Source organism: Danio rerio, chromosome 24 (genome assembly GCF_052040795.2).
Source record: "Danio rerio strain M-AB ecotype USA chromosome 24, GRCz13ab, whole genome shotgun sequence".
NCBI lineage: Eukaryota > Metazoa > Chordata > Actinopteri > Cypriniformes > Danionidae > Danio > Danio rerio.
In genome coordinates this window covers 21,713,092-21,732,500 of record NC_141044.1, presented here as the reverse complement: position 1 = coordinate 21,732,500, position 19,409 = coordinate 21,713,092, and the positions used below count along the sequence as shown (strand labels likewise).

Here is a 19,409-nt window from a genome sequence, read left to right as displayed (position 1 = left end):
GTGTTTATAAGATGCAAAGCAATGTGTGCTCATGTTTCACTTGAAGGAAATCGCGTTATTTTTTCATACATCTCACTTTGATTATACACAGCTACTCAGCTAACATGAAAACAACTGTCAAATTTCCTAGTTCCTCTGAAAGGCCCGCCCTTAAGTGACTCTGATTGGTCATCGTCATAATGTGCTGCGATTGGCGAATCGGCTCCAAGTCACGCCCGTAAAAGCACGCTTTTTTTTGCTGTGTAAACCTCAATCAACCTCCTGCCTGCTCTAAAATAAGATCTGACAAGTGTCTGTAACAACAGAAAATGGGGTGCGGCTTCTTTAATAGCGTTTGCGTGTGCGTCTATGTGTGTGTGTGTGTGTGTGAACTTTCTGTAACAAGCGCATGTGCGCAGGACTTTCTTTTTCTCTGATGCTCGGATTAAGTTATTTTCTGTAATATATTGTGACAGAAGAATAAAGCACAAGATGTTGGATGCTACCTGTTTGAGCCTGGATTTATTTTTCAGCTGCTAGCACTGTAATTTTTTCAACTCAACGCGTAACATGACGGCTTTCACGTGTATCCGGAATAAGGTGTAAGTAAGTTAATATGAATCATCCACATATCTTTTGCGACTTCATTATCTGAGATGTGTAACCCATGGAAAAGCTGCCTGAAGACAATCAGTGCAGCCAGTCGCGCGGGCACACACACATACATGACACGAACGTGCTGGTGGAGTGTGTGTGTGTGTGTGTGTGTGTGTGTGTGTGTTTACAGCAGTTTGACTGATAAATATGACTTTGTAGCTTAATCGTTTGCCCGCAAAGCAGCATTTCCCATTGTTTACATCGCTGCTACAGCATACCGTTAACGCTAGACACTGTACATGTCATGATCAATTTTAACTAATAAAAACACTTACTGGTTGTATCTGACAGCTTCTGCTTTGAGAAGATTTTAGCCGAATCCAGCACTGAACTGGGAAAGATTCTGGAGCTGTTTTGTCAAATCATGCTTGCTATGTATTTTAAAATTCACTGGAACTAATATTTTTATATTATTTTAGAATTAATATTGAACTGTAAGTACTTCTGAGTTTGTGTCGTGTCCTTTGGAAGCCTAAATACAGAAACGGACGAAGCTCTGTGTAAATAGCAGCGTTTGGATGCATTTTTAGCTTCATCTCTGCTATGACGTTATAGCACCTCTGGCCACAGGCCTTACCTGCTCAGTTTGGATGCGCAGTAACAAACTTTTGTGATCTCACAGTGGGCGGAAGTATTTTTTGTAGTCCCCAAAATTCGTTAATTGTAGGCTTTGCTAAGCTAACTACGTAAAACCCTAGGTCTCTTTTTGCATTGAACTTAGAACTTTTTACATTCAGAGATGTTGTTTATATTCACACAGCTACATTACACATCAACTAAAGTTTAAAATATGATATCATAGTGGACTACCCCTTTAACAGAAGTTCTTCACAAACATAACATCACGGAAGAGAAAGTTTCATTTCATATGTAAGGATAAACAAGTGCAGCTTGTCAGGTACATAACTAATTAATGGTTAAACGTGGCAGGTATATGAAAGTATTGATATATAATGTACTTTAAGCAACATTATAAAAACGTATGTGTGTGTAAGATATCAGTTCTGATGCTGTTCATCAATTCCATTCGCATGTCACCATCAGTGTCCCAGTGCGCAGTGAGTCAAGGTCTCTACCGTGCTAATTCATACTAACTGACAACCTTGGAAGCTAGAGAGCTAATTGAGATGCACCCTGTGATTTATACTGAAATGAAAAAAAAAGTTTGTGGCCATACTTAAACATTTCCTACAACCAGAAAGCATTGTTTTAATGACCTCAAAATCAAAATAAAAGAATGATTCCTGAAGTATCATATCACAATAAAGACTGGGGTTGTTTATTATACTACTAATTTGTAGATGTTATAAAATTGTTGCAACAATGTAATAATATTGTAGCCATTCTTCTAGTATGATTTTGCTAGCTTACACGTTGCTTAAATTATTTAAAACTCCAAGCACCTATTATCACATTTGGGTAGCATGATTCGAACATGTTTACATAATCTTGCTAATGTTTCCAGGAGTACTATTAGCATGTTTTGACATTTTGCTAGCATATTCCAAACACTGCTAGTCTGAATAAACACGTTTTTAGAATGACTTAATAGCTTTCTAACATATTTTTAGCATATTGCTAACAGTTTATCATTTCTAGTATGTTATACGTAGCATGCTACGTTAGTATAGATTTACTGAATGAGCACTGTGCTACGTCTGACAGATCACACTATTGTCTTACCTTTTTTTTTCTTTGTAGGTTGTTTAACATTTTTATTCCGTTTTTAATTGTCATTTTTATTCATTCATTCATTCATTCATTTTCTTTTTGGCTTAGTCCCTTTATTAATCTGGGGTCACCACAGCGGAATGAACCGCCAACTTATCCAGCATATGTTTTACGCAGCGGATGCCCTTTCAGCGACAACCCATCACTGGGAAACACACCATACACACATTCACACCTATAGACTAAGGACAATTTCAGCTTACCCAATTCACCTATAGCACATGTGTAAGAGAGGCCAGCCAGTAGTTGCTTTGCAGGTAAACCTCACTCTTCTGACCTCTAAACATGCACTAGTGACAAACGCTAGGGGCCATGGTCTTTAGCCTTCTAGTTAGAGCAACTGACTCCCATGCAGAAGGTCGCCAGTTCGATCCCAGTCTGGAGCAGTTTGGGTGGTGTAGGACCAGCGAGGTTACATTGGTGCCGTGACCAGGATGGGAGTGAGGTTTAGGGGGGTGAGTGTAACGGAGGCCAGCCATTAGATGCTGTGCAGGTAAAACCTCAATCCTCTGACCTCTAAAAGTGCTTTAGCGACAGATGCTAGAGGCCATGGTCTTTAGCCTCCTTGTTAAATCAACTGACTCCCATGCGGAAGGTCGCGGTTCGATCCCAGCTCGGGGCGGGTTGGGTGGTGTAGGATCGGCGGGGGATCTTTGGACTAGTGAGTGAAACTGGAGCATTCAGAGGTAACCCACGCTAACACGGGGAGAACATGCAAACTCCACACAGAAACGCCATCTGACCCAGCCGAGGCTCAAACCAGCGACCTTCTTGATGTGAGCGCTTGATGACAGCGCTACCCACTGCGCCACCACGTCACCCTTTTTTACTCCTTGTTATTATTTCTTATACAGGTATTTGATGTTTTTTTTTGGTTGTTTTTTTGTTTATGTAAAAGCACTTTGAACTACCCTTGTATATGAAGTGTCCTATATAAATGAACTTGCCTTGCCTAAACACACAGAATGTTTCTAGCATGATTTAACACCGTGGATGCTTTTTTTATATTAATATTTTATAATGAATTAACACAGTATTTCAGAGATCATGCAGTTTATGTAAATATTGACTTCTATTTTAATGTTTTTTTTTTTAATTTAACACTCCCACTGACCGAGCACTGCTAGCGAAGTGCGCTAATTAAAGCCTTCTGAAAGTGCAGTGATTGCAACTGACTGTGAACAGAGAGTTGAAAAGTGTAAACTCTGCATGCGTACTGATGAGGTTTCCATGATGGTCCCTGAGAGGGGCTCCTCCTCCTGCTCTTCCCCAGGGCTCGTAGGCCTTCATCTCAGCTTCTATCTTAGCATCGAACAGCTCCTTCTCCACCTTCTCACGATGCCGTCTCTGCTGTCGTTCCTGAATCTGTGCTCCACAATTTGGTTTAATTAGACTTTGTTTACAGTGCACATCATCCGATTTGTTTTTCAAATCCCAAATGACAAATCCTATCTGCTGCATTTCCACAAATCAGAATTAATTATTCATGTGTTGTCTTTTAGATTAAATGGCAAATTAAATGGAAAAACCTTGGTGCCTACCTAAATGAAGCCTTAATGTCAGATATTTAAGATCTACATTAAAGTAATATTACTCAACTTGTTGTAATCAGACTTTGAAGTACCCTTAGAGGAACAAAAGTTTCAGCTACCCACTTTAACCCTGCTCTGCCTCTTGAATCTCGTTACCTTGGGAAATAGCAAGCTCTACTCTGATCTCCCTCTCTGTCATACTGTTGACGTTCATACTAAACTCAAGACGTATTAGCATTCAAGGCCATTCATCTTCAAACCCTTCCCTGCACAATTTCAGACTCAATGATCTTGCAACCAGACGGTTAAACAAACATCTTTCCAGCTATATATCTTCCAGTATCAAAGCTCCCCCTGAGGAAATACAGGGAAGATAATATGATTTGTCCTCTGCAAGTCCTTCATCTGTGTCCAGAGCCATTATGATATCTTCATATCACCTCACACCTCACTGAGCTAAACCTAAACCTGTCACCAAATCAGGCTTGTCACTTCATTACATTAATTGCAACTAGAAAAGTAAAGATGGTAGACAACCTTATGCTGGCTTAAAAAGCCTCGTTTGAAAAGTTTGAAGTAGTTTAAAAGTGTAAATAATTAAAGTTGTTTAAACAGTTGACATGGATAGATAAGTAGGCAGATAAGTAGGTTGCTAGGGTGTTGCTAGGGTGTTCTGAGTGGTTGCTAGGTGGTTGCTAAGGTGTTGCTAGGCAGTTGCTATGGTGTTTTAAATGGTATCTAAGGTGTTACTAGGCGATTGCCAAGGTGTTGCTAGGGTGTTCTGACTGGTTGCTAGGCGGTTGCTAAGATGATGCAAGATGATTGCAAGGTTGTTCTATGTGGTTGCTAAGGTGTTGCTAGACGGTTGCAAGAGTGTTCTGACTAGTTTCTAGGTGGTCGCAAGGGTGTTGATATGTGGTTGATAGGGTGTTTGAGTGGTTGCTAGGTGCTTGCTAATGTCTTGCTAGGGTGTTCTGAGGGGTTGATAAGGTGTTGCTAGGCCTTTGCTAAGTTGTTGCTAGACGGTTAATAGGGTGTTCTGAGTCATTGCTAGGTGGTTGCTGAAGTGTTGCTAGGCGGTTGCTAAGGTGTTCTGAGTGGTTGCTAGGCAGTTGCTAACATAAATTAGTATGATTCTAGTATGAATTAGCATTATGCTAGCATGTTTCCATTATACATTAGCATGTTATTAGCATGAATTAACATGCTGCTAGTATGTTTATACTATGAATTAGCATGTTGCTAGTATGTTTACATTATGAAGTAACATGTTGCTAGTATGTTTATATAATGAATAAGCATGTTGCTAGTATGTTTATATTATGAATTAACATGTTGCTAGTATGTTTCTATTATGAATTAGCATGTTGCTAGTATGTTTACATTATGAATTAACATGTTGCTAGTATGTTTATATTATGAATTAGCATGTTGCTAGTATGTTTATATTATGAATTAACATGTTGCTATTATATTTATATTATGAATAAGCATGTTGCTAGTATGTTTATATTATGAATAAGCATGTTGCTAGTATGTTTATATTATGAATTAACATGTTGCTATTATATTTATATTATAAATTAGCATGTTGATATTATGATTATATTATGAATTAGCATGTTGCTATTATGATTAGTATGTTTGTCAGTATGCTTTTAGTATAGATCAATCTATTGTTAGCTTCTAGTGTGGATTGGTATGTCGTTAGTATAATGTCAGTATGGGTTGGTATGTTGTTAGTATGTTTCTAGTATGGATTAGTATATTGTTAGTATGGATTAATATGTTGTTAGTATGTCTAATGTAAAGTTAATGGCAGTTTTTTTTACAATGCAAGTCTTTGGGACATTTGCTAGGGTGCCGTAAATGGTTGCTAGGGTGTGGCTAGCGAGTTGAAAGGTCATCAGTGATTGGCAGTTTGGTAGTCTGAGTTAAATGAGCCCAACCTTAAGTCTATATGACTGTCTGTTGCAAAGTTGTGAGGTCACAAAGTTAGGTCCAATGTTAAGTCGGATCAGTTAGTTTGGTGGTTGTAGTATGAACGGTCTAGGAGGAGATGCATATAGAAATTAGTCTCAGAAGAAGAAGAAGAAGAAGAAGAAGAAGAAGAAGAAGAAGACGACGACGACGACGACGACGAATAACTGGTTTCAATGTTTGCTGTTGTTTGGAAAAGTCTGAGATCATTAAGATGAAAAAGGATGGTTGTATTCAGCTAGGATGAATTAAACTGTAAAATTCACAAGTAAATGTAAATAGAATAAATTATCACTATTTCAAATATTAGAATTTTTATTGATTGAGCATTTTGAAAAGATCCAAAACAGTTTTCAATATTAATGTTTTTTTTTCTTAAGCAACAAATTAGCATAATAAGAATAATTTCAGAAGCATTATGCGATATTTGAATTATTAAAAAATGTATATAATTATATTTCACTTATTATTATTATTTTTATTATTTTCATTTTCATCATCATTTATCATATTTGTGATCAAGCAAATTAGTTTTGTAAAGCAAAGTCCATGCTAATAAAAACCTTAACAACCTCAAACATTTGTTCAGTACTACTCATTCAATTAATGTTTCTTACATCACCATTTAAATTATTTAAATTACAATTTTAACTTGAAAAGTTGGTTTAAATAAATGTATCAGCATCATCCTTTGTTAAATTAATAAAATGACTTGTCTCATATCAGAGATTTTGTCCTATAGCAGAAAATTGTCCCATATCAAACAATTTGAAGATTTTAATCTTCAAAAAAATAAAATTCCTATTACATCATGAATGTCATCTATTTTTGATACTGAAAACAAATTTATATTAACAGTGTTGGTACAAATACATAAATAAGCAAACAAGGGATTAACATAATTTGGACACATATGTCTCATGTTAATAAAACACTGTGAAAGTACCTGCTGCCTAAGGGCTTCTTGATAGCTAGCAGCATTTTCCTTGGGCTGCTGAGACCTATCGCTGATCACTGGTCCTGATGAAACAACCCCAGCATGGCTGATGGGTCTTTGGAGAAAAATGCAGGAGAGATGAGCATCATGTTGTTCCTTCAGAATATATCTGCCCTCTACTGGTACGTCAACATAACTTGTTCAACATAATCAGAAATTCTAATTGAGAAGGTATTTTTACACCATTTTAAATAAACAATGGAACTAAACAATATTGTAATTAAATTGACATTTTTGATTGTATTGTAAACACTATGTAAAAAATGTGACTGACTGCATTCTGAACTAAATGATAAGATTAATGTACTGCATGAAAACATGCACTTACTGTGCGAAGCCCCCAGAGGGAGGCTGCAGAACAGGCCAATGTGCTTCTGGAGGGATGTGAGACTGCTGACCCACTACTGGTCCATCTAACACAAACAAAACCAATAAATCACATTAACACTACAACTACCAAGTCAGTTTAACCATTTAAAAAAATTGAATTTTAATAATAATTAATGAATAAAACATTTTGTTCAATTTAACCTATACAGTATAACTGTGGTACCCTGCCTTTTTTAAGTCATTATGAAATTAAAATAATTAAGGATGAGTATACGATATTGTGCCTCAAATCGGTGACGCTTTCTTTATTTCTTTATTTAAGTTTTAATGCCATATCAGCAGCATTGGCTATATTCATGGCAAAACATATACAAATAAATATACAACATATAATCATTCAATCAAATTAGTTTCTTAACAAACATACATTGTAAAAAAACAACAAAAAGTGAACAAGAAGCCTCAACACTGAAAAGAGTCATATACAATCTTTTAGTTTGATTAAAGATATATATTCTAAAAGTGCTCCAGAAGGCACCTTTTCAAACATTTTACTTAAAATATTTTCATAATAAAAACAACTCAGTGATGAAATTCACATTTAGAAGATATTAACATCCAAAGATTGCAATTGATCACTTCCACCTAAATGGATCAACTTTTTATTCACACATCATCTCATACATCGAATAAAAATGTACCTTTTAAAGGACTTCACTGGACTTTTAAATGTGTGAATTCTATGTACTCTATGTATGTTTTTTTATGTATTCTAGCATTATGTTACAAATCACTAAAGACTTCTGTGTTTTGAAGCTCTTAATTTAACATCTAAATCTACATTATAAAATGGATAGTCCCGGTTCTTAAATCTGATTGGTTGAGCCACGTTCAAAGCTGTATTAACATATAAACATTCCACTATCAGCTAGGGTTTACAGGGAATTTAAAACAGCTAGGGGCAAAATGGAAACATTTTTTCTTAACGAAAGCTTTGTAAATACATAAACATGACCTTAAATGACAGTTGTTATGGACTAGTTAGTATGAATGTATGAATTCTAATATGGTAGCTCTAAAATGCTGGTAGTTTAAGTGTTAAAACATGCATTTAACAACAGCCACATTCAAATGAAAGTACTGTAAAACTATTTTCATTCTGCAATATAACACTACGTCACAAAAAAGTATTACTAACTTTGTTTGCAAATTACTTTGCTTGTTTAAGGGGGAAAAATGTACATTTGTTCTTAAAAAAAAAAAAAAAACAAGACAATTTTTTTTTCCTTGACTAAAAAATGATTCTTGTTTTAAGAATGTTGACATATTTGGACTACAAACAAGACAAAAACCAAGTATAAATATTTTTCCTCTCAAATGCTAAAATGAAGTCCTGAAGAACGAAACGTTAAAGAACATACAAAGAATAATACTAAATGTTTATATACAATGTGCAGCATTTATGCAACATTGTAAAGCCCATGCACAGCAGGCTGCTGGTTTCTAATCATCTAAACATTACTTTGTAACAATGCATTGTTTTAAACTGCACACATGACACTACAATGTGGTGTTACAGGGTAATATAACTTTACCCAGAGTTAAAAGCACTGTTTAGAATTATGATAACCCAGAATTAAATTTGTGTGTGAAAAAGCCCTTAAATGTGGAATGACTGATGAGGCAATGCTAGGAAAAGACACTTACAGTAGGCCAGATTGGGATCTAGAGGATTTCTGGCTCCATAATAGTAATATGCATTATCATAAGGCGTTTGATAGGACTCATTGAGGGAGGGACCCAACGGAGGACGTACACCTGTAATTCTAACGTCAAAAACAAGAGTATGTCATTAAATAAAGCAATGAGCAAACAAAAATCATGATAATAGTATTCATGGAGCATATTATTAAATAGCAAATGTTTTTTGTTTTTCTGGAATAATAAAATTCACCAAATTTCTAAGCAATGATGATTCTTAAAGTATTTCTTCCATTATTATTAATAAAAGCAGAGCATTCTAAACTTTTATTTAAAGAAAAATAAGTGTATAAAATATATATTTTTTTTTAAAGGCAAAAGGTACAAGACTTTGTACTCAACGTTTTAGGAAGGGGAAAAAAATAAAGAAAAGACAAAAAATACACTTTTTTTGCAAAAAAAAAATACTATTAAAAGTGACAGAAAATATAAAACAGCCTAGTTGATTTTATTTAATTTTATTTTTTAAAAGAATAGAAAGAGAACTCAATCACATACAGTAATATGCAGTGCTTCGTGAAAATTAAAGCTAAAGATGATACTCTCTAAATGGTGGAATTTTCTAAACAGCATATTGGGTAATGTAGTTTTCTACACAAATTTAAACATTAAACTACTGATATAAAAATAATTCAGCACAAACACTTTTAACAACGTTAAACCTCACAACAGATCAGTCTTTAAAATAGTATCAGGTTTAAAGGTTTAATTTTAGAAAAAAAGTTCCTTATGGGGAAAATGAATGGAATTTTACTTCAAGAACGAAACAGTTGTGTGATTGTCAGTTCAATAAATGTTATTTCATAGCAAAAAAGAATCAAATACAAACCTTGGGGCAACCATCTCTCCGAGGGTTCTTGAGAGGCTTCTGTGATTGTCATCAGTAATAGGTGTAGCCCCAAACCCCATCCCAGCCTCCAGACCAGCACCTGATGCATTAGCTAGTCGGCTTAGAACAGTGCTATGTTCCAGAGACGGGGACTGGAAAGCTACACGTGGTCTATCTGGAGGTGCGATGTCATTTGGTGCTTGTAGAGGCCTCTCTTCATAGAGTCGCCTGGCAGAGTCAGCCCTGACCTCCTCTAATCCTGGTCGGTAAGGTACATCTCTTCTCCTGCTTTCATGTTCCCGGGTCACAGCACCAAATTGTTTAATTCGGTCTGGCTGTGGGAAACGGTTAGAGGAGAAAAGAAAAAAAAGTGCACAGAAGGTGTTCATAATGTAAACAAATCATATTGGGAATCTGGGTGGGTCATAGAATGGTCCAAAAGCAAAGCACTGCAATTCTGCTCATTTCTATGATTTCTATTTTTATTTAAAACAATACATACCGTTGAAGTCAGAATTATTAGCATTATTAGATGAATGATGGAAGAAAGTAGTTCCTCAAACAAAAGGATTTTTAGACTCTCCGTGTTTGAGTCTCTTTCTTATCTAGACAATTATGCTGTCGAACTGTTGTATAAATGCAATATCACATGCATAGCAGTGCAATATGGCTGTATATTGTCACTTGGCCTGTGGCCTCGTGCCAATGCATGCCTCCTACCAGTGCCGATATACAGCCATATCGAAGTGCTAAGAGTATGATATTGCTTGTATATATATATATATATATATATATATATATATATATATATATATATATAGTACCCTGTCTTAATTATATGCACACCTAGTGCATATGCTATATATTACAACTACAAATGGCATATATATATGTGTGTGTGTGTGTGTGTGTGTGTGTGTGTGTATATACACACACACACACACACACACACACACACACACACACACACACACACACACACGTGTGTATAATATATATATATATATATATATATATATATATATATATATATATATATATATATATATATATATATATATATATATATAGTACCCTGTCTTAATTATATGCACACCTACTGCATATGCTATATATTACAACTACAAATGGCACCGAAAAATTTCATTGGTTGGTTCTAAAAATAGAAATTATAAATGAGTAATACAAAAAAATATATAATTTTCATTAAAATGTATATTTTAGTGTTAGTATAGTGGTAAAAAATAAACATAAACCAGACCTTTCCTTTTTGTAGAACATTTATGCAAAATAACTTTTTTACATTCATGCTATAATGTCATGCAAAAATATTAAACTGTGCTACATTTTTAATGTCATCACAATTTTAATATAAAATAATTTGAACTAAAAATAAGTAATAAAACATAATAAAAGCTAATGGAAAAAATTAAATAAGTTAATATAGTTACTTATTTCATAACATGGAGGCCTTTACCTTTTTTTCTGGATCAACAGCGCCTGTTGCAGCCACTCTCAGTTCCAGCTCCTTCTCCCTGTTTAATAAAATACAGATATTCAAGTCAATATTTTAGAGCTTGATGATATTTATTTCAAACATTACCAATCAGCATGTCAAATGGTTGTCATTTCTCACTTCCTTTTGTTCTGCTGCTGTTCTGCGATCTGCTGAAGCAGCTCCAGTCTGTAGCGCTCTTTCCTCTTCTGAGAGGCCTCATCTCCTTCAGCAGCACCTACACAACACAATCACAGGTTGGAAATAACTCACATTTTGATATAGATAAATAAAATTTAGTTCAACCTAACACCCACTCTCTTACCAATCATGAGTCCTGTAGCAAACGTGTTCATGTTCTGATCATTGGTAGACCTGCTTTGCGCTGGAGTCAGAGCTTGCAGACTGCATCAAAATCACAATGAGCAAAAAAAAAAAAAAAGAAAAAACTATAAAACTCTATCCGGTTTCTTACATCAAACACACCCTGATTTCTACAGCTCTAAACCATTACATCAAACACACTCACACAGAAACATTACATTTCTAGTGGATTAAAAAGCTTGACTGCAGAGCCATCAGATGCTTTGAACCTCCCATCAACCCCGATCAATGCAATCCTTCTGATAGAATAGACAATAAATTAAACCGATCCCACTTTACACACAGCAAACTCAGCATTTCCTTCAGGAAAACCACTCAAGCAGACTTGGTATTTAACCTCTGCAACAAAAATCATATATAAAATCCCAAAGGTTGAAAACCATCACGTCTTTCAGTTTTTTTCACTAAAGACAGACTCAAAAGGCAGCAAATAGATTTTTTTTGTTTTAAATAAAGACTTCTTTCAGAGTAGTTGCCACTTCAGCTATTTGATTCAATGCCATTTTATTTTTACTCAAAGATTGGCGGTAAGCCCCAATTACTCTAATTGCAGATCAGTACTTGAGTTGAGGAGCTGTCAGGGTCTCCTGGTGACATCTGTCTGCATTAACTGTGTCTAGTACTAAAATGTCATGTTTAACAGAGATTAAACAGTGTGCAACCCTTCTACTTTCTGCATTTGTTTATATTTGGCTCTTCAATTGTTAAGGTTATTTTTGTATGAATGTTGCTATGGTGATGATATTCATTTTTCGCAGACTTAGTTGGTTTCTTGGAGGTTTATTTTATTTCCTCTGCAAGGAGTTGTGAAAAACACAATCTGCAAATGACAGTTTTTTATATTTTTGCTTAAACAAAGAGGCATTTGAAATTATCTTCTCTTTATTCATGTATCATGTTACAAATTGAACAATTTGGGTACAGATTCTTTCCCAAATAAATTTATATTTATATTTAACAAAGATTCTTTATACTGATAAAAAGTGGTAAGAAAGAATGATTTAAAAGCATGACGCTGAATTTATCTAAGGGGGTTTATGAATTTTCATGTAAAAATCACATTTTTATTGCCAATTTGTGAAAAGCTGTGAAAATCTGAAAAGTGTGAAAAGTTTTCAAAGTTGTCTATATAAGCATGTAGATTCATTTTTATGTAAAATTTTAAACTTGAGCAATAAATTGCTTGCTAATGTCAAGGGTTTATAAATTCTCTATATGTATCCCCTTTTATTATGGTTTCATTTGTTTTGGTTTTGTTTCATTCATTCAAATAAAAGCAGCTTTATAGGCCCCGTTTACAATAAAAGTTTAACGCCATTTTAAAACTAAAGTGATCCATGTCCACACTGGCATTTCATCTAGCGTTTATGAAAAGATCTCGGTCCACACTACACCACTGAAAACGTACATCACGTGACCACACGCGATCTCTGGCACAACCTGCAGCGTATGCGCACATCTGAGCTCCAGGCAGTCAGCGGGTGCTTTGAGCACAGTTCCACAGGTAAGAGCAGCGCACGTCTGACAGTTCAAAGACCTTCCACTGGATCTCATCTCACTATAGTTGTTGAACATGATATTTAATTCATTTTGTCTCTATATAACAATTCTTTGGTCTCTTGAACCTATTACTTATTCTCAGGTGTTTTGGCTGAGTGCAAAGATAAGTTAATATATTAATGTAACGACATACACTGATTTTGTATATTGACTGATTGCTTGCCTTTATTTCCTACATTGTATAAACTTATTGTACGTTATATTTTATAATGGCCATTATTGGTTATTAAATCTATTCAGCAAAAGAGAGGGTTTGTTTCATGTTTTTCAATAAAAATGAAAGGAGGCAGTTATGCTTACATATATTTTGTTATAAATATGCATACAGTGAAGATGATGGTCATATAAATATGCAGCTACACAATGCCTCAACATTTCTAGTGTCTGTTAAATTGTTAATATCAAAATAAAAATAGGCAGTGCCTTGTATCATATTTTCATTTTATTGCTAAAATATTGAAACAACGTAGCCAGGGTGATGCAAAAGAGGTTATAATGTACACTGTTCCCTTTGAAGATTTAGCCGACTGTTTTCCATATCAAACTTGCAAAGTCTGAACTTTCGGAGAAAGGGTGCAAGACTGAACTTTGTGCACTTAATATTGATGGAAAAGCCTGTTTTCAGATGTCTTTGTTTTCCACCATCAATACTGACACGGAGCAGCAGCGATTTAAAACCAAAATGGCCTCTTCAGCATTTGCAAAATGCTCCATTTACAGGGCTCGAAAACTCTAGTAGTGTAGTAGGGTAGGGTACTGTAGATGGAAGGCGTAACCATAGCAAAAGTTATGCATTTTAAAACTGAACCATATTACTGTAAACGGGGCCTTAGTACACTTTCTTTCTGTGGATTTACTGGATTTATTATCTATGGGTTTGAAAATGGTAATATTTTTTAATTGTATATAAAGGTCTGACGATATCCTATGAATGCAAATTTCAAAGAAAAACATTCTAGTTTATACCATTGTTTTCTATAAAATACAAATTGATCATTAAAAATGCAGACAATAACAACCAGACCTGCAAGTTTACAGCATGCAGTTAAATATAGCAAACTGTTCACAATGTGTGTAAAATGTATGCAGCAATGTATGTAAAATGTCTTTTAAGCAGCTGAAAATATTATAAAAATAAACCGCTTCATTAAGCTTTACTTTTTATCAAATCAAAAAAGTTTTAAAAATTCAATTAAAAACCAGTTCCATACGGGCCTAATTACAGTATTTCCAATATACATTTAGCTTGACACAAAAGTCCCTAAAGAGCATATTACTCTTATGATGGCTCCTACTTCCTATAAACATAGAGCTTCAAAAGCACCTGTGTGAGCTGTTGTCGTGTTTTCCTCCTCTCCTGTTTGCCTCTGAGTTTTCCTGTTCGTTTCGGAGCCTCTCCTTCTCCAGGAGCTCCATTTCCTCATCAGAACTGCTGTGATCTCTGTGAGGGCCTCCCCAGCGAACTGGCGTCTCTTCCCAGTGTCTCCGGGGCCTTGATACCTTAGGCACTCCTGAAATGGGTTCAGTCAGAGTGGCAACATCTCTTCTTGAGAACACAATGTTCTGCGGGCTCTGACTGGCTCTTTGAGCTCGTTCCTCAGGAGAAACTTCTGGGTACTTTGGAGTAACAAAGCCAAAGCCATTTCTCTCAAGGGCCTGCGAGAAACATTATCAACATATGTTGAAAATCACAGGATTCAAGGCAACACTAAAAACAAACTTATATCACTGGTGTAACTTAATATAATTATGACACTCATTTTCAGCCATTTGAATCATTTGCAAAATGTACACAGTTGACTCTTGATGAACCTATATTTCGGTTAATTTGAACAGCCATAATGTTCAGTTAATGATTGCAGTTAAAACTTTGCTACAGCTAACTTTAATAAGATGTATTGTTTTTATATGTAACACAAGGACAAAGGAAAGAGGCCGATCTAAAAACTGGCATTAGCACAATTATTGCTTTTTGTGGAAAGAACGATTCGTTATTATTGTTAATAAATATGCCACACATATACACACACACACACACACACACACACACACACACACACACACACACACACACACAGTGCAAAAGAGTATGTAAAATGTATATTTATATAAAATTTATCATTTATTATTATTACTTAAACTTCATAAGATTACTTTTAATCTTATGATTACTATTCCAGGGTTTCAGCAAGGTTTCAGCAAGTCAAATGAAATACATTTAATAGCCTTTTAAGACCATTATAGATTAAATTTAAGACTGGTACATGGCTAAACACTAAGGAATTTTGATAACAGCCCAGTTGGGCCAATCAATTTTTTTGTTTTGTTTGCCACAAAAATTAAATGTAGTTATTTCTTAGTCACATATTTTACTGTGTCAAAACAAGAAAATTCTAGTTGTATACACTTTTTTTTGCAACATAAATGTTTTGCCTTTTTTATGACAAGTTTAACATTGTTAAAAGTATATTACAGAGAAAACTACATGATTAATCAAATACATTACAGTATTTGTTGGCTTTTGGTCCAAATGGATTTAACCTAATGGGTTTCAGTTTTAAACCTTAAGTTTCATGTCTATTTTTAAACATTATGTCCACTTCCCCTTACCTCTGTAAATAGTTTTATAAATGAAAGATCATTTAAAGAGATATGTTGCTATGTTATTATCATGAGTAATTGTGTAACTGTTTTTATTTTGTGGGTTTTGATTAGGAGAATTTGCTGTGTAATAAAAATATATATTTTTAAAAGATGTTGAAATGTATTGTAAGTGATTGCATGGATCTCCCAGCTTTACTTGGACAGAGGAATTTAAGACCTGTTTAAAATGATTTAGGACCTACAATAAACTGTTTCAGTGAATTTAAGACTTTTTAAGGCCTAAATGTTATTTTTAAAATTGAAGACATTTTAAGACTTTAAGACCCCCTGGACACCCTGTATTCATTAACATTTATTCCCTAAATGCAATCCCATGCAATGTAAGCTTGAAGAGCTACACATGTACTACCCAGTTAGTTATGCCAACATAAACTTTCCATGTTATCAAGCACAAAAATAAATATGTTAATTATTTAAATATTTTATTTATTTACTAATTTTAGTGGTTTGAAGAAAAGACAAAAAAATAGTTTTAGCTTATTTTAACAAAGTAGTCATTTGAAAGAGCAAAAAAATAAATAAATCTAACTAAATAATCTCATATTTTGAGTGAAAATTAAGTTCAAAATTACAAGCAAAGAGCATATAAAACATAACAAAAATAACATTTTAATGCAAACCTGAGAAGTAACTGAAGCTTTCAAGGTTTTTTGTGCTCCATCTTGCCTTTGGAGAAACAGATTATATTCCTTGTTTCTCTCATCTTGCAGCTTTTCCTAAGTAGAATCAGCAAACTTTTACATTAATGAACCAAAACAAAAGACATATCTATGGTTTTAATAAACAAAAAGTCCTTTTTGATGCTTTGAATTTAGGATGTGTACACAAAAAAGATCTGTAGTCCTGCAGTACTGTGTTGCCAGTAGATACCTCCTCCATTCAGAGTAAGCAAATCATTTTTCTTTCTGAGGGCTTGCCAAATAGAAAGGGTGGGTCTTTGTGCTACAGACTGAACACAAAATGGCACAAAACGCAGAATTTGCTTATCCCAGCAAATACAGATGGACAATAAACATTTACCTTCGCTGATCTCCGTTCTTTTATAGGGAGAGACAGCATGTGGGACTGTTGTGAAACTGGATCAGCAATCATTAGATTTTTTTTCTATGAAAGACATCAAGGGAAAAAAATTATATATATATATATATATATATATATATATATATATATATATATATATATATATATATATATATATATATATGTATTATATATTAAATTAACAGATAATATTAATAATAATTATGTTATACTATGTAAATAAGATTAATAACACTGACACTAATATGCAATGGAAAAAATAAAAGAAATAGGTAGAGTATAGGTCAAAGATGTAAAGGAGTTTATATGCATCCAATCAATCAAATTATATAGAATATTATTTAAAACAAGAATAATTTAATGACATTAAAAGATTAAATTTAAGGATTTGCTGTAGCTGCATAATACTAATTAATTCTCATTTTAAATCTTTATATATGCCACTATATCTCAAACCACTGAGTTTTATATATTTATCAGTAATAGGTTTTTAATCATTTAAAATTTACATTTTAGTAACTTATTTGTTATATGTTTTAATAAGAACAATTTAGAATAAGTATGCATTTTTATTTTTTAAGCATACAATTTTAAATAATATGATTTCTCTGTACATAAAACCCCTTATTTCACTTACTCCCATTTACCCTACTTTTTAACTTTATTTTTTTTCTTGTATATAATATTAAGAGAGCACACTGCACCTCAGACATAAATCGCCGATAATCTAAACGTAGCTCTTGCTTTAATTTCTGCTTTTTTCGTTCATATTCGTCTCCAAGAGGTAAACTGAGGCCAAAACCCTCTTCTGGAAATAAGAAAACAACATGAAACATCTCCAATGGCAATAGGAAAAATCAAATATACTTGTTGAAAAGCACATTATTGAAATATAGCCTGCCTTTGGTCTGTTTGGATCGTGAAAGTTGTGTTTTACTAGCAGGTTTAATGTTGTCCTTGTTACCAAAACTTGTCTACAGAAAAAAAGGAACAAAAACATCAACTTAAAATATATATATATAAACAAAACGTTTACCACAAGTACCATATTTTATTATTACAGTTATTAGAACATTTTGCTCACCTTCATTTCCATGTAAGGTATTTCTTCCGTGTTCGCCATAAAGTTGCTGATGTTGACATTCATATTCTTCCAAAAACGGAATAAGCAGTTAATAAAAAGCTCTGGACAAAAAAAAGAGAGGCAGTTAGTTTTCAGATGAGGCTCTTGTCGGTGATCTTTGGACACATAAATGAAAATAACGACTGTTTAGAAGAGGAGGAGTGGAGATGGAGATGGAAATGAGAGTGCAGAAGACTCTGCAGGTTGTCAGGCAACAATTCAACACAACACGCGCCTCCTCAACCTCCCACAATGGCTGTGTCTCAATAAAACACTTGTGATGATCAGCCCTTCAGAGACCGCGTTTCTGAGCGATTGCTTTGAACCGATCTTTTTACCATTTGCCTATGTTTGTTATTAATTTAGCTTGTCCATGGTTCGATCCGACTTTGATCATGTGGATGTTTTATGTGGTCGTCTTAAAAGTGAGCAAAAAGTAAGTGATACGAGATCGCTATCATCTATCATTCAAAAGTTGTTCTCACAGCTGACTGGTAAGTTTCAAAATAAAAGCCCCACTTTTATTGACTGCCCTTACAAAATTACCATGGTAACTATAGCTTCCGCAACACTCCCTTTTATAAGTATGATTTTATACATTTCTTAGTGAATGTGGACAACTCAATGTATGATGGTTTATTTTTTAACATTAATTTAGCATTAACTTTTTTTATGAGTTATATACATTCTAATAAAATGAAAACCAAAATAAACAATTTATTGCATTTTTCGTTTGATAAAAATATACAGAAACGAAAAAAACAAAAAACAAAGGATGGCTAGTTTGTATCAATGTGTTTTAATATTAAAAAAAGTATGCTTACATTTAAGCTTAACAGCTATATAGCTACGCCGCCAATAGACAAGCCATTCAAAAACTATTATTTCATTGTGTACTAGGTTATTGTTTATATTTTTTCAATAAAAATTAAATGTAGCATGACGCAAAAGGAATTCCATTGCTTTTAATGGGTTGCCTGAGACGTCAGGGGGCTGTTCCAGAAAGCAGGTTATGTGACATACCCAGGTAAGTTTGAGAGTAAGTAGGTGGATAACCTCAGCTTTGGTTCCCAAAGCAGAGGTAACTTCTGGGTATGTTAAGTAGCCATAGCAACTTACTCTCTGAAGATAACCTGCTCCGGAGCAGGCTATGTTCAGAGAGTATGTTGCTATGTTCCAGAGTTTGTCTGTTTCAGAGAGTTTAGTTAGCATTGCGTGCTCTTTTGATGAGACTATTTATGGACGTGGACACACAGATACAAGTTTTTTTTAGTTGTGAGAGGGTTAAGTGCTTACCATAAGAAACATTCAGTGCAGCTCTTTGTATTCGCGTCAGGGCATTTTAG

General features: G+C 34.2%; 1 protein-coding gene across 9 annotated transcripts in view; it reads right to left on the bottom strand.

The window, feature by feature from the left end:
* The window catches only part of cspp1a (centrosome and spindle pole associated protein 1a), a 56,036-nt gene extending 37,477 nt beyond the window's left edge, over positions 1-18,559 (bottom strand). For 3 of the 9 annotated variants that reach the window (XR_015524893.1, XM_087309437.1, XM_087309441.1), the window contains exons 1-15: positions 18,299-18,559; positions 18,025-18,125; positions 17,842-17,914; positions 17,645-17,748; positions 16,920-17,003; positions 16,520-16,615; positions 14,560-14,891; positions 11,617-11,696; positions 11,433-11,529; positions 11,274-11,331; positions 9,797-10,131; positions 8,914-9,032; positions 7,205-7,289; positions 6,826-6,931; positions 3,585-3,732 (exon numbers count right to left, since the gene is read on the bottom strand). Coding sequence is in view for 6 of the 9 variants with exons in the window: in XM_087309437.1 (XP_087165563.1) it covers positions 3,585-3,732; positions 6,826-6,931; positions 7,205-7,289; positions 8,914-9,032; positions 9,797-10,131; positions 11,274-11,331; positions 11,433-11,529; positions 11,617-11,696; positions 14,560-14,891; positions 16,520-16,615; positions 16,920-17,003; positions 17,645-17,748; positions 17,842-17,914; positions 18,025-18,087 (1,780 nt within the window). In the remaining 3 variants the exon portion in view is untranslated. Of the gene's footprint in view, positions 1-3,584; positions 3,733-6,825; positions 6,932-7,204; positions 7,290-8,913; positions 9,033-9,796; positions 10,132-11,273; positions 11,334-11,432; positions 11,530-11,616; positions 11,697-14,559; positions 14,892-16,519; positions 16,616-16,919; positions 17,004-17,644; positions 17,749-17,841; positions 17,915-18,024 lie in introns of all 9 variants that reach the window. The other 6 variants (XR_015524892.1, XM_087309436.1, XM_087309439.1 and 3 more) reach the window with 3 other exon arrangements.
* Positions 18,560-19,409: the final 850 nt, after the last annotated feature.